The sequence below is a fragment of the Triticum urartu genome, chromosome 6, assembly GCF_003073215.2.
Source record: "Triticum urartu cultivar G1812 chromosome 6, Tu2.1, whole genome shotgun sequence".
Taxonomy (NCBI): domain Eukaryota; kingdom Viridiplantae; phylum Streptophyta; class Magnoliopsida; order Poales; family Poaceae; genus Triticum; species Triticum urartu.
This window is the reverse complement of record NC_053027.1, coordinates 38,385,509-38,399,648: the sequence shown is the minus strand read 5'-3', so window position 1 is coordinate 38,399,648 and position 14,140 is coordinate 38,385,509. Positions and strand designations below refer to the sequence as shown.

Below are 14,140 nucleotides of genomic sequence, written 5' to 3'. Positions count from 1 at the left end.
ATACCTTTCTAGTGTACCTTGTATGCGACCCAGCTGATCTGTATATCAATGCTCTGTTTCCAATAGATGTATGCTGATGCCTGATGGCTGATTCCTTAAAACTTCACTGTTGCAGCAGTAGCATTTTTCCTTAGTGCATAGATGTATGAGCGATCACTTATGCTTGAAACCTTGCTCTCTTTCCCAGGAACCATCGTGGTCTGCATTACTACTGGGGCAGGAGAGGAAAGACTGTTGGTGTCTCCAAGAAGCAATAAACTGCTTCACAAAGATCCCCGCATAGCTTCACTACTACTGTGTTGGTCCATTTCCAGAATCTTAAGCAGTGTTCTTGTTTAGACGATTACCTTGGATGATGCTTTTGCTTAAGGAGAGGCTCAGGAAGATCAAGTATAAACTCCTCCCCCTCTTGTTTGTTTTTGCTTCATACTGTTTGGTGGTTGATACATTACTGTGCAAGTTCTATGGTATGTGAGTTCTTTCTGTTGCTGCAAGCATTGACACAATATGTCATGTGCAGGGAGCTCCACATCCGAGTTTCAGCCATCCTCTACAGCAAGGAGCTCTGGGCCAAAGGAGCAAGCAGCACTGCTAGTTCATTGAGGCCAGATCGAGTAAGATGGCACACCATGGCGTGTGGTGGTGTATTTTGCTTTCGAGAACAGTACTGTTTATTTGAAGTGAGATGTACTCGTCTAGTGCGTGGCAAAAAATTGAAGGATGAAGTGTCATGTACTGTCTATGTTGTAGTGAGCTGTTGTAGGAGTGAAATGAAAATTTATCTGCTGTTGTATGTGCTATTCCCTGTAATGTCTTGTGTACATTTTACTTGAACATTAAATTCTTCAGAAAAAATGTTCTTACTGGACCTGATAGTGGCCACGGCCCAAATATACTTCGTACTATTAAGATGCCATGGCCCAAAATAACCTGGGCTGAAAAGCTATTCAGAAGTATTATAAGCAGACCTCGACTCAAATAGAAAATAAAAACAAAAAGGAAACAAACTATGTGGAAGGTAAAAGCCCATTATAGAAAAGGCCCAAAAACATCAAGCAAAAAAATATCCTAAAAGGCTGAATTAATGGGCTCGGCCCATGTAGAAAATCGAATTGGACCGGGATGAATCTTACCGATGACCAATTCAATTGGTCGCAATTTTGCCACGTCAGCTTGCCACGTCGGATCCGACGTGTCCTGGGCAAACAACTAGGGACCAAAACAGAAGGTCATAGAATCCATGACCATTTGTTTTGGTCGTGGCCTTCCACGACCTTCTCACAAAGAAGGTCGTTAATTTTCAGTTTATGACCGCCAGCTTTTGATCATTTATTTTGGTCAAAAAAGGTCGCAAATGAAAAACCACTGATCTTTCAATGACCAATAGTGATAGTTGCAAGTTGACATATTTCTAGGGCTCCGGCGGAGCTGTTCTGCCGGGGAAACTTCCCTCCGGGAGGGGGAAATCATCACCAACGATCCTCTCATCGGGAGGGGGTCAATCTCCATCAACATCTTCACCAGCACCATCTCATCTCAAACCCCTAGTTCATCTCTTGTATCCAATCTTTGTATCCAAACCTCAGATTGGTACCTGTGGGTTGCTAGTGGTGTTGATTACTCCTTATAGTTGGTGCTAGTTGGTTTACTTGGTGGAAGATCATATGTTCAGATCCATTATTCATATTAATACCCCTCTAATTATGAAAATGAATATGCTTTGTGAGTAGTTACGTTTGTTCCTGAGGACATGGGAGAAGTCTTGCTATAAGTAGTCATGTGAATTTGGTATTCGTTCGATATTTTGATGAGATGTATGTTGTCATCCCTCTAGTGGTGTCATGTGAACGTCGACTACATGACACTTCACCATTGTTTGGGCCTAGAGGGAGGCATTGGGAAGTAATAAGTAGATGATGGGTTTCTAGAGTGACAGAAGCTTAAACCCTAGTTTATGCGTTGCTTCGTAAGGGGCTGATTTGGATCCATATGTTTCATGCTATGGTTAGGTTTACCTTAATACTTCTGTTGTAGTTGCGTATGCTTGCAATGGGGTTAATCATAAGTGGGATGCTTGTCCAAGTAAGGACAGTACCCAAGCACCGGTCCACCCACATATCAAATTATCAAAGTACCGAACGCGAATCATATGAACGTGATGAAAACTAGCTTGACGATAATTCTCATGTGTCCTCGGGAGTGCTTTCCTTCATATAAGAGTTTGTCCAGGCTTGTCCTTTGCTACAAAAAGGATTGGGCCATCTTGTTGCACCTTATTTACTTTAATTACTTGCTACTCGTTACAAATTACCTTATCACAAAACTATCTGTTACCGATAATTTCAGTGCTTGCAGAGAATACCTTACTAAAAACGGCTTATCATTTCCTTCTGCTCCTCGTTGGGTTCGACACTCTTACTTATCTAAAAGCTATGATAGATCCCCTACACTTGTGGGTCATCACGCACACAACCAGGATCAAGAGAATTAAACCATATCTTAGCATCACCCTTTAATGAGAACGGAAATAATTTAAGGATATAATAGTAGCGAGTTTTCTCATCATTAGTGAACAGGGTAGCTATATCATTTAATTTAGTAAGATGTGCCACAACAGTTTTAGATTCATAGCCATAGGGTGACACAGAACTATCTCCAGTTCATCAATGTAATGTAGGCATGTATTCGGAATATAGTCATATGTGCTTATGGAAAAGAACTTGCATGACATCTTTTGTCCTACCCTCTTGTGGCAGCGGGGTCCTATTGGAAACTAAGGGATATTAAGGCCTCCTTTTAATAGAGTACCGGACCAAAGCATTAACACATAGTAAATACATGAACTCCTCAAACTACGGTCATCACCGGTAAGTATCCCGATTATTGTCACTTCGGAGTTAACGGATCATAACACATAATAGGTGACTATAGACTTGCAAGATAGGATCAAGAACTCTCATATACTGATGAAAACATAATAGGTTCAGATCTGAAATCATGGCACTCGGGCCCTAGTGACAAGCATTAAGCATAGCAAGTCATAGCAACATCAATCTCAGAACATAGTGGATACTAGGGATCAAACCCTAACAAAACTAACTCGATTACATGATAAATCTCATCCAACCCATCACCGTCCAGCAAGCCTATGATGGAATTACTAACACACAGCGGTGAGCATCATGAAATTGGTGATGGAGGAAGGTTGATGATGACGATGGCGACAGATTCCCCTCTCCGGAGCCCCGAACGGACTCCAGATCAGCCCTCCTGAGAGAGTTTAGGGCTTGGCGGTGGCTCTGTATCATAAAACGCAATGAATCCTTCTCCCTAATTTTTTTCTCCCCGAACACGAATATATGGAGTTGGAGTTGAGGTCGGTGGAGCGTCAGGGGGCCCATGAGGCAGGGGGTGCACCCAGGGGGTAGGGCGCGCCCCTCACCCTCGTGGATAGGTGTGGGCCCCTGACGTGGATCTTTCTTCCAATATTTTTTATATATTCCAAAAATAATCTCCGTTGTTTTTTAGGTCATTCCGAGAACTTTTATTTCTGCACAAAAATAACACCATGCCAATTCTGCTGAAAACAGCGTCAGTCCGGGTTAGTTCCATTCAAATCATGCAAGTTAAAGTCCAAAACAAGGGCAAAAGTGTTTGGAAAAGTAGATACGACGGAGACGTATCAGTGGACCAGGCCGAGGGCCCCCTTTGCCGATTCCATCCTGGGCCACTTCAGGCAGCCCATGATGTATACAAGGGAGATTCCATAAGACTTGTTGTACAAGATGAGGACTCCTCTCCACTGACGTAGCTGACTAGGACTCCTATTAGCATAGGCCTCCGGTGCCCTTATATAAATCGGGGCTAGGCTGTACTATGTACCCCCTCTGGTGTCACAACAACTCAACTCATACACATACAATCTCGTAGTAGATCACATGTACTATGTACCCCCTCGAAATCAACACAGTCAAAGTAGGACGTACGTTATAATCCATGTTACTATCGTGCCACGACTACCAGCTCAGGACCCCCTACCCGAGATCTGCTAGATTTGGCTCCATCAGCGACCTAGAGTCACTATAGCCGCGGCCATGCACCACCATCACCACAACGATTGCGGTAGTCACTTCCAAATGGAGGCACACCCTATCCACAGTCAGAGCCGCGACCGTATGACCCGAGCGGCCATGGCACCGAAGCCACAACTGCTGGAGCCATTCCCGCTAGTGAGGGCAAGAGCAAAGGCACTCTCCTTAGCGGCTCTCTATGCCATGTTCTCTTCCACGAGGTTGGTGCGAGAGAGGACCATGTTGAACGGCGGCAGAGGCACCATGTCCTCGAGCACAAATTGAATGGTGTCTGGTAACCCACAAGTATAGGGGATCGCAACAGTTTTTGAGGGTAGAGTATTTAACCGAAATTTATTGATTCGACACAAGGGGGGCAAAGAATATCTACAAGTATTAGCAGTTGAGTTGTCAATTCAACCACACCTGGAGACTAAATATCTATAGAAGAGTGATCAGTAGCACAATAATATGATAGTTGATAGCAGTAGTAACGATAGCAACATATACGGTGACAGTAGCAGTAGTGGTTTTGTAGCAATTGTGACAGTAGCAGCAACAGTAGTAATAACTTAGCAAGAGCAATATGTGCAAAACTCGTAAACATTGGATCGGTGATGGATAATTATGTTGGATGACATTCATCATGTAACAGCTATAACCTAGGGTGACACAGAACTAGCTCCAATTCATCAATTGAATGTAGGCATGCATTTCGTATATAGTCATAGTGCTTATGATAAGAACTTGCACGAAATGTTTTGTCCTACCCTCTTGTGGTAGCGGGGTCCATAAGGAAACTAAGGGATATTAAGGCGTCCTTTTAATAAAGAACCGGGACAAAGCATTAACATACAACTTGCAATATAGGATCAAGAACACAAATATATTGGTGAAAACATAAACGGTTCAGACCTGAAATCATGGCACTCGGGCCCTAGTGACAAGCATTAAGCATAGCAAAGTCATAGCAACATCAATCTCAGAACATAGTTGATACTAGGGATCAAGCCCTAACAAAGCTAACTCGATTACATGATAAATCTCATCCAACCCATCACCGTCCAGCAAGCCTACGAAGGAATTACTCACCCCGTACGGTGCGCATCATGAAATTGGTGATGAAGGATGGTTGATGATGACGATGACGAAGGATCCCCCTCTCTGGAGCCCCGAACGGACTCCAGATCTGGGCTCCTGATGAAGAACAGGAGGTGGCGGCAGCTTCGTATTGTGAAACGCGATGAAACTTTCTTTCTTAATTTTTTCTCACGGATTAGGAATTTATAGACTTGAGTTTAGGGTCGGCGGAGCCACGTGGGCCCCATGAGGCACCAGGGTGCGCCCAAGGGGTAGCCGCACCGTGGTGGCTCGTGGGCCACTGGTGGCTCCCCTCCTGTGGATCTTGGCTCCAGTATTTTTTATATATTCCATTAAAAATCTCTAAAAAAATCATCCAATTCCGAGAACTTCTATTTCTGCATAAAATCAACACCATGATAGTTCTGCTGAAAACAGCGTCATTCCGGGTTAGTTTCATTCAAATCATGCAAATTAGAGTCCAAAACAAGAGTAAAAGTGTTTGGAAAAGTAGATACCACGGAGACGTATCAGTGTCGAGGCACTTGTCAAGGCCATGCAAGAACTACATGGTTAGATCCACCTCTGTGACGGGGGAGTCCATGTTAGCAAGGCCATCCATGAGGAGCTTCATGCGACGAGCATATTCGGCGACCGGTAGGTCTCCCTGCTTGAGGTTCCGATATTGCCACTTGAGCATCCTGTACTGGGCAGGCCGATTGGCCAGGAAGTACTCTGATATCTTCTTCCAGAGGGCGTAGGAGGTGGTGGCTCCGATGACATGATCAATGAGAGGATCTGCAAGAATGGCGTACATCCAGAGAGTGACGTGGTAGTCAATCTCGCCTTAGGTGGTGTTGGGGTTGGTTGTCGTAGTTGTAGGGTACAGGAGAAATTTAAAATGGTTTGTGATGTGGTCACTAAACACGGGGTGACGAGTGGGAGGTGTCGATGTTGGGGGCAGCGGGACAAAGGAGAACAGAGGGGTGAATTGAGAATTGTCGCTGAGGAGGCAGGGGTTTTGTGCTGAAAATGAATTGAGAGGAACCATCGTGGGTGTCGATGCCAGCGGCGGAGGCCATGGCGGAGAAAGCTGCCGGCGAGGAGGCGGGGCTGGTGGCAGCGGAGGGGCAGGCTTCATTCTCGGCCATGGCGACAACGCCTAGTGTCTGATACCAACCTGGAGAGGAAAATGTTTCCCTTAATTGAATCTTGTGTTACACTAATTACATGTATCTAATATGGAAGAGAGGAACCGAACGCCCTGAAAGTCAGGCACGCTGGCCTTGCCGCCTTGGGCGACAAGTTAACAGGGACCACCTCTTTGTAAGTTTATTACTTTATCTGTCTCATATTAGTTGTCTCAAACCGATGTGTGTAGCATTAAAATACGTTAGATAGTTTCATTTTAACAAGTACTATGGGACGAAGGAAGTATATATTAACTAAAAAAAACATTAGTCATTTTTTTTCCATGAAATCACAATACAACAGCCAGGATTGCATCGTCATTGTTCATCTTCATTTCCCACACAACCTCTGCCGCTCCTACGCCGTCATTGTTCATCTTCATTTCACACACAGCTCGGCCTCACCAGTGTTGACCCCTGTCAGTCACCCAAAAAAAACAGACACCTGATGCTTAGCAAAAACAAAAAACAAAAGGGATGCAAGAGCAGGGATATAAATGCAGAAACTAAAATTGCTTCCAATCACACCAATGTTTCTGTTTTGTATTTGCCAGAAGAAATGAGGGATAACGAACCATGCTTAAGTTGCAGCGTTCTTTATGACTTCACAACTTCATTCATCCATCAATCAGACGGTATGATAGATTGGCAGAAAGAGAATCCGTCAATAGCGGTCAACTGATTGTAAATCACAGGAATAAAATCTCCTGTTTTCCAAACAAAAATGATTTATTGAATAACCTAGGGTGGGCATGCCTCAGTACAACCCATTGGTTCCCTACTTTGACACATTACATTCAGCAGAATTTCAGGTTGCCGCAACAACTAGCTCGGTAGAAAAATGCACCTGCTTCCACCAGCAGAGTGAACTGGGAGCCTGGTAGCTTATAGGGGATTAAATCACGTCTGCAATAAAACACTGGCATTTGAGCCCGGAACCACTACACATACCGACAGTTAGTGCTATGAATTCCAAACAGATAATCAAAAGGTTGGGCTGCACTTTGGCCTACTCACGAGCAGCTTGATCAAAGCTGTTGTACCAAAATCGGATAAAAGGTGCAGTATGTATAGCAAGGTTCTTTGAAGCCCTGCTTGCTAGCGGCTGATGGGGGTGTGCATCCGCTCAACGATTCTGTTGATGGCGTCCCGAGTCATCACCAGGGTGTCATGCTGCAGGATGCTGTAGACATTGAGGCCCTGCATTTGAGGATGTGAAACATCAGCACGATCTTCTTGGGTCAAAATATCTGCTGGGAAAACTACAATGTGACTATTCGTCATTGTTAAGCTGCTGAGGTACCCAGACACTTACAATCGAAGGAATGACATTCACATAGTGAAGATTTTGAGTAGCCAGCTTTAACTTCTTATCAATGTCGCCTCCATCCACCAACAAAATCTTCTTCGTATCATCCATCTGCTTTATGTACTGCACGATGTTTTTCGTCTTGTGGCTAGGGACTTCTAAGTCCTCAAAGATGCAGAGCTACAATAAAACATGGTCAAGTGAACTTTACATGCATATATGTATTTACTGTGAAAAATGGTTCAAATGGAGAGATCCAGACTGGCTCTTGTATACATATATTTGCTTTCAGGATAACAGATGGTCAAGTACTTTTGGGAGCAGCACCAGAAGAAAAAAAAACATTGCATAAACAAATTTATTTACACATTGCTTAATAGATTTCAGTAGCTTTCACCCTTTCAAGAAGCCGTGGAAACAATAACAGCTGAATGTTACATCTCATATGCAACAACCCTAATAAGATTAAGTAAACAGTCTAAGAAGACAAGGCAGTCATAGAAACCATTCTACAAACAGTATTGATCAAAAAGTACAATTAGTCCATGCTCCATTAGAACTAGGTAAGTGGTCTGTTCTCTGAATTTCAGGAAGGATCTATGAAGTACACCCTCCGATCCAAAATAAGTGTTTTAGTTCAAATTTGAACTAAAACCATGACATATTTTTTTAGATCAGAGGGAGTACAAAATATAGTGAAGGGACATAGAAAGTGTAAACATAGCAAAACAGTTCCTCAGGCGTCTCATAGTAGCATGCTGATCAACAGCTTGTGCAACAGCACAGCAATTCTTGCATAGTTCTAGCAATAAGAGACATGATCATTACTGTGGCCTGAAGCATACTACTAAACAAGGTTCTTTATTCGATACAGAATTCATTTCGTAGCACAAATTGTTATCTTGGGACAAGGCAGGAGCTAACTACACACAAGAACATCCAGGAATATACACAATGAATTAGTAAGGTAGCAGATACCTTCCCCTCAGCTGTTCTAGCAGACAAAGCTATCTTAAGTCCCAGACGTCGTACTTTCTTCTGCAACTTGAATGCATGGCTTCGTGGTTTCGGACCATGCATAGTTGCACCTCCTCGAAACTGTTTCAGTTTGAATCTGAGTTTAGTTGGAGCCCAAAGAAGATAAGATATCTCCAGAGCCTATTCGATACCATTTATATGAATGGAGGAATGTTAGTATAACCTGACAACCACGCAATGTTCCATGACGTGCTCTTCCTGTTCCCTTTTGCTTATAAGGCTTTCTTCCTGTGCCGCTCACTTCACTGATAGTTTTAGTTGAGTGTGTCCCCTGTGAAAGACAGGTGCATGCAATTATCAGAAGGTGCATTAGAAGGATAGAACTTAAAAATCTAAACTTCAGAAAGTAACTGATATTACACAAACATATTATACAGTAGATCACATGATTTGCGAGCTTGTAAACGGAAGACAATCAACAGAACAAGAGTGATCATAGTGTGCACCTGTTGCCTTTTAGCAAGCTGCCACCTTACTACCCTGTGAACAATATCCTTCCTAATTGGAACGTCAAAAACATCACCATCCAAAACCATGAATCCCTTGTCCTCATTATGGAAGTTTGTTACTCTAGCTACTAGGTCCTCATACTGCCCTGTAATAGAATATTACTTACAACTCAGCATAATGTGAAGATCACATATATAGCTTTCATTAGCCAATTATGATACAATTGAAACTAGATAAAAAGTGAAATCAAGTTCCGTCCCATTATAGAAAATCTTGTTCAGCGAAGCTAGATTTTCAATCAAAGTAAGAGCGCAGAGTCAACTAAGAAATATATGCTGGTTAGATAAAAACAGAGCATAAGGTGCCACTTTATCCATTAATTCAAAAACCTAATTTTTATAGTGAATTTTTCGATTCAAGGCTTTGTTGCTACATTAAAACTGAACCTGATTACAGGTGTCCACTTTAAGCGTTGGCAGACCAAAACTACCTTGTGGCTCACAGCGATGAATGTGTTCTGGGTCACTGGTGGCACTCCCGAAAGAACGATTCCTCCTGATCAGAAGGCATTTAGGGAGGCCAGCACCACCTTTCTTAGAGCCATTTTGAGTGTGATCGGAGACAAGTTAGATGATGCATATCTCCTTATGCGGGTTGCCTTCAAGCTCCTTAGCGATGTACTTTTATCTCATGTGCCTCATCCAGCACAGGACAGTTTTCAACCATGCTGCAGTCATGGAACTACTCCATGGCAATACAACACGCTCCCAGCATTAGTACCACCAGATTTTTCCTTGAGCGCATCCCACAAGTTCTTGGCAACCCACATATGGAGATATGCATCAACTAAGTTGTCTCCGATCACACTCAGAACGGCTCCTACAAAGACGGTGGTGGCCTCCCTAAACGCCTTCTTCTGATCAAGAGTAATCATTCCTTCGGAAGTGCCGCCAGCAACCCAAAACACATTCATCGCTGTGAGCTACATGGTAGTTTTGGTCTACTAATGCTTAAAGTGGACACCATAAAACAGGTTCGGCTTTAATGTAGCACCAAAGCCTTGAATCAAAAATTGCCTATAAAAAGTGTTGTTTTTATCTAACTCAAGAGAAACAGCATTGTGATAGCAGCAGATGGATAAGAAACACCAGAAACACACCAAGCTCTCGGTCTGGTGTCCAGACAGTCTTGCTAGATAGAAGTTCCGGTGGAATCAGCACTTCATTTGCTGGAGCCATAAGAGTAGAATACCCATTGGAGTAGACATTTGGCAAAATCTGCAAATGATGAAAGCTAACTGAGAAGGCAGAACAAGAATCAGATGCCATGAAATATAGCCAAGACACTTAATAGTTAATACATAACAAGATACAGAAAATAAACTTTTGAACATAGCACATTGTTGCTATTTGCTAATCCTCACTGAGACAGAACTTGAGCAAGCCCATATTTGTTAATGATTGCAATCTGGATCTGAAAGTACCTGAGCAAGCTGATACCTAAACCCAATCACACTCAATCAAATGCTACATTTCCAAACTAGAAGCGACCAAGCATAAAATCCACCACAAAAATCTGTTCACAGAGTAGCATCTGGTTATCTGTCAGGTCCTATAACGAGGGGCAGTTTTAGCACATACATCTATAGGCACCAAACAAACGAGGGACAAGCTCAGTTATCCAATGCCACACAAGCCTGGCAGCCATATCCAACGGCAGCTGTTATTTAGCATCATGTCTTAATTACTGTTGATTTTAGTTCAGTTAAAACAGGCAGTCTGTTTAGCCATTTAACTCTACTGTTCTGCCACTATACTCATGGAAGCTGTTCAGTTATCTATGCCTCTCAGGTTGTGAATGAGAAGTAAGAAGAAAAATCCCTGAAACTACTAATTTCTTAAGAGTAGATAGCAGCATATGCGATTTCTTCTTCCCAAATATCAGGAATATGACCCAAACCCCCAAAAAATCAGTGTCAATTGCTCCACAAATCCTGACTGGCTGATGGGATCTTGGTACCATCCCGACGGACGCGCCCAAATCCATGGTTTCTAAAACCGTCGTAAACCCTACATATCCAGCAAGCGAAATGCGGTCTCACGTATTCCAACTGGCGGAGCACGTCGCACCAGCCCCAAGGAGAACCAACGTGACAGAAATGGGGAGGATGGGGTTCAAGAGCCAGACCTTGGCGAGGAGCGGGGTGTCGCGGCCGGCGGCGCCGAGCTGAGGCGGGCAGGCCACGGCTCGGCGCAGGAGGGACGCGGCACGTGCGAGGGCTTGCATCGGCTGGCCGCGTCCTCTCCGCCCGGCTCCAGCAAGGCTAGGCTGGTGGTTTTCGCGGCGGCGGCGGCGGCGGCGGCTGACGGGGAGGGAGAGAGGATGGAGCAGGAGGGTTCTGGAGGGGAAAGGGTTGACGGGTCGGGCTCGGCTCTGCCTGGCTGGGCTGCGTGTTTTTTTAGATCAACAGGCCAAACGAGCCCGCCCGTGCTAATCGTGTCTTTCACGGAAAATCCTATGCGCCGCTCATTGCGTCAAAATGTCGACAGAACGCACAGGCAATACCCCGCATCGCTAGCAATGGGCCGGCCCATTAAACCAGAGCTAGACATCCGGTTTTGGGAAGCCTCTAGAAGGTTCCCTGAACCGTTTTTTCTTGTTTTTACCGTTTTTCCTGTTACTTCTTGGGTTTTTTCGTTTTTCTTGTCTCTGTTTTTCTGTTTCGTTTTCTTCTTCTTTTTCGGTTTCCGTTTTTTTCCTTTTTTTGTTTCTTTCGAAAATTGTTCAGAAAGTCCAAAATTTGTTCGTGTTTCTAAAAAAGTTCCAAATTTCAAAAAATGTTCGTGTTCAAAAAAATTGTTCAAAATTCAAAAAATGTTTGCTTTTTCCAAAAATTGTTCCGGCATTAAAAAATTATTCTGAATGTTTTTGTTCAAAAAATTTCACATTTTTTAGACGTTTCTGTTTTAAAAATTGTTCATGTTTTCATTTTTCAGAAGTTTCAAAAAATGTTCCAGTTTTAAAAATTGTTCATGTTTTCATTTTCCAGAAGTTTGAAAAAATGTTCCAGTTTTAAAAATTGTTCACAAGGTTTTAAAAAATAGTGTTTGAAAATTTTGTTCAGGAATTTGAAAATATGTTCACCTTTCCAAATTTTGTTCTGAAATTTGTAAAAATGTTCTGGTTGCAAAAAAACTGTTCAAGATTTTCAAAAAATGTTCTTGTTTTTCGAAAATTTTATAGCTTTTTAAAAGTTGTTCACAAATTTATTAAGTTTTTGCTTTTCACACAACATTCCGTTTTTAAAAAAATATTGCTTCCGAAATTCTTAGACTAATTCGGATCTGCGCAGCTTATTTGTTCTTTAAGTTTGATGCTAGCCATTTCATCAGCTACGACAGCTAGCCTAGTTGGCAAGAAGTCATGCTGCGTAGCCAAGCATCGCGTGTTCGAATCTCTGTCAACGCCTATGTAGCAAAGAGCGTCACATAGGAGGTCTCGTCTTTCACGGCACGACCCACATGGACACAATGAGTAAACGGGTCATGCCGTGCCAGCCCACATGCTGCACCTATCAGCCCAGGCACGGCCGAGAATAGCTAGTTGGCGAGCGCTTCTTCGGGAGCCTCCTAATCATCACTTGACATGCTCTTAACCGCCGGCCCACCGCCACGTGTCACACTTCGGGAGCCTCCTAACCATCACTTGACACGCGCTCAACCGCCGGCCCGCCGCCACGTGTCATACTCTGGTCGTTCCCTTTTAATTTTTTAATTTTTTTCGCTCGTGTTTTCGGCTTTTTAAATGGTTTTTCTTTTTTTCAACTTTTTTACTTTTTCACTGGTCTTCCTTAATTTTTGAAAAAGAATCCAAAAAAATTTATGCATAAAATATGTTTTTTTTCTTCTGCGAGAGGCACGATTTTGCTTTCGCGGGAGGCACAGTTTTGCTTTCGCAAGAGGCACGACCATGCTTTTCGGAAACATGAAAAAACATGTTTTTAGTGTTTTTTTCTGCGAGAGGAGTGGTTTTGCTTCTACGAGAGGCATGGTTGTGCTTTCGCGAGCCTATCGGAAACAGGATAAAAATGTGTTTTTTGTTTTTTTTTTCTTTCACGAGAAGCACGGTTTTGATTCCGTAAGGGGCATGGTTGTGCTTTCGCGAGAGACATGGCCATGCCTGTTGGAAACGAAAAAACGCGTTTTCTGTATTTTTTTTCTTCCGCAAGAGGCATAGTTTCGTGATCATGCCTCTCGAAAACGCAAATAAAACATGTTTTCTGTTTTTTCCCATCGCGAGAAGCAAGCTTTTACTTCCGCGAGAGACACAATTGTACTTTTGCGAGAGGCACGGGCGTGCCTCTCGAAAACGGAAAAAATGCGTTTTTTGGTTTTTTCGCGAGTGGCACGGTTTTCCTTCCGCGAGAGGTGCGGCCGTGCCTCTTTCAGAAAGGACAAATATATGCTCCCAGTTAGGTTTTTCATTCATCTTTTTTCATAAAAAAGTTTGTTAAACCTATCAACATGAAATCTAATTTTGAAGTTCTCGATGCGAGGAATCCAATGATGAAAAAACGGTTTAAAATTTGGACGCACGGTTTAAGAGATAAAATATTTTGAATAAAGGACGTACGAAAAAAGAGAAAACTCTCAGATTACGATAAATGGCGTGGGTGTAGTGCGTCATTTGTCGCAACCTGAGAAGGTGGGAGTGATCTTTGAAAGGAATACTCCTTAATTAGTTATTTCGGGCATGACCGCTTACCTAAACAGGCCGGCACGCCAAGCACTCTTGGGCCATGTACTTTCTGCCTGTTGAGCTATAGCCTATAAATATTTTAAAAATCTAGGAAAAATATGAAAAAACATGTTTTTAGTGTTTTTTTCTGCGAGAGGAGTGGTTTTGCTTCTACGAGAGGCATGGTTGTGCTTTCGCGAGCCTATCGGAAATAGGACAAAAATGTGTTTTTTGTTTTTTTTTCTTTCACGAGAAGCACGGTTTTG

General features: G+C 43.0%; 1 protein-coding gene across 2 annotated transcripts; it reads right to left on the bottom strand.

Moving 5' to 3' along the window:
- Positions 1-6,571: 6,571 nt before the first annotated feature.
- Positions 6,572-11,580, bottom strand: LOC125514993 (50S ribosomal protein L4-like). Of its 2 annotated transcripts, XR_007286740.1 has the most exons (8): positions 11,325-11,580; positions 10,297-10,414; positions 9,134-9,282; positions 8,851-8,958; positions 8,628-8,747; positions 7,656-7,829; positions 6,916-7,540; positions 6,572-6,757 (listed from the first exon to the last, which is right to left on the bottom strand). XR_007286740.1 is itself a non-coding variant. In XM_048680401.1 (7 exons), the coding sequence occupies exons 1-7, from the start codon at positions 11,421-11,423 to the stop codon at positions 7,439-7,441; spliced, it is 870 nt and encodes a 289-aa protein (XP_048536358.1). In that variant the 5' UTR covers positions 11,424-11,580; the 3' UTR covers positions 6,572-7,438. The 2 variants fall into 2 exon arrangements, 1 of the variants encoding a protein (XP_048536358.1); XM_048680401.1 differs by having other exon boundaries at positions 6,572-7,540.
- Positions 11,581-14,140: the final 2,560 nt, after the last annotated feature.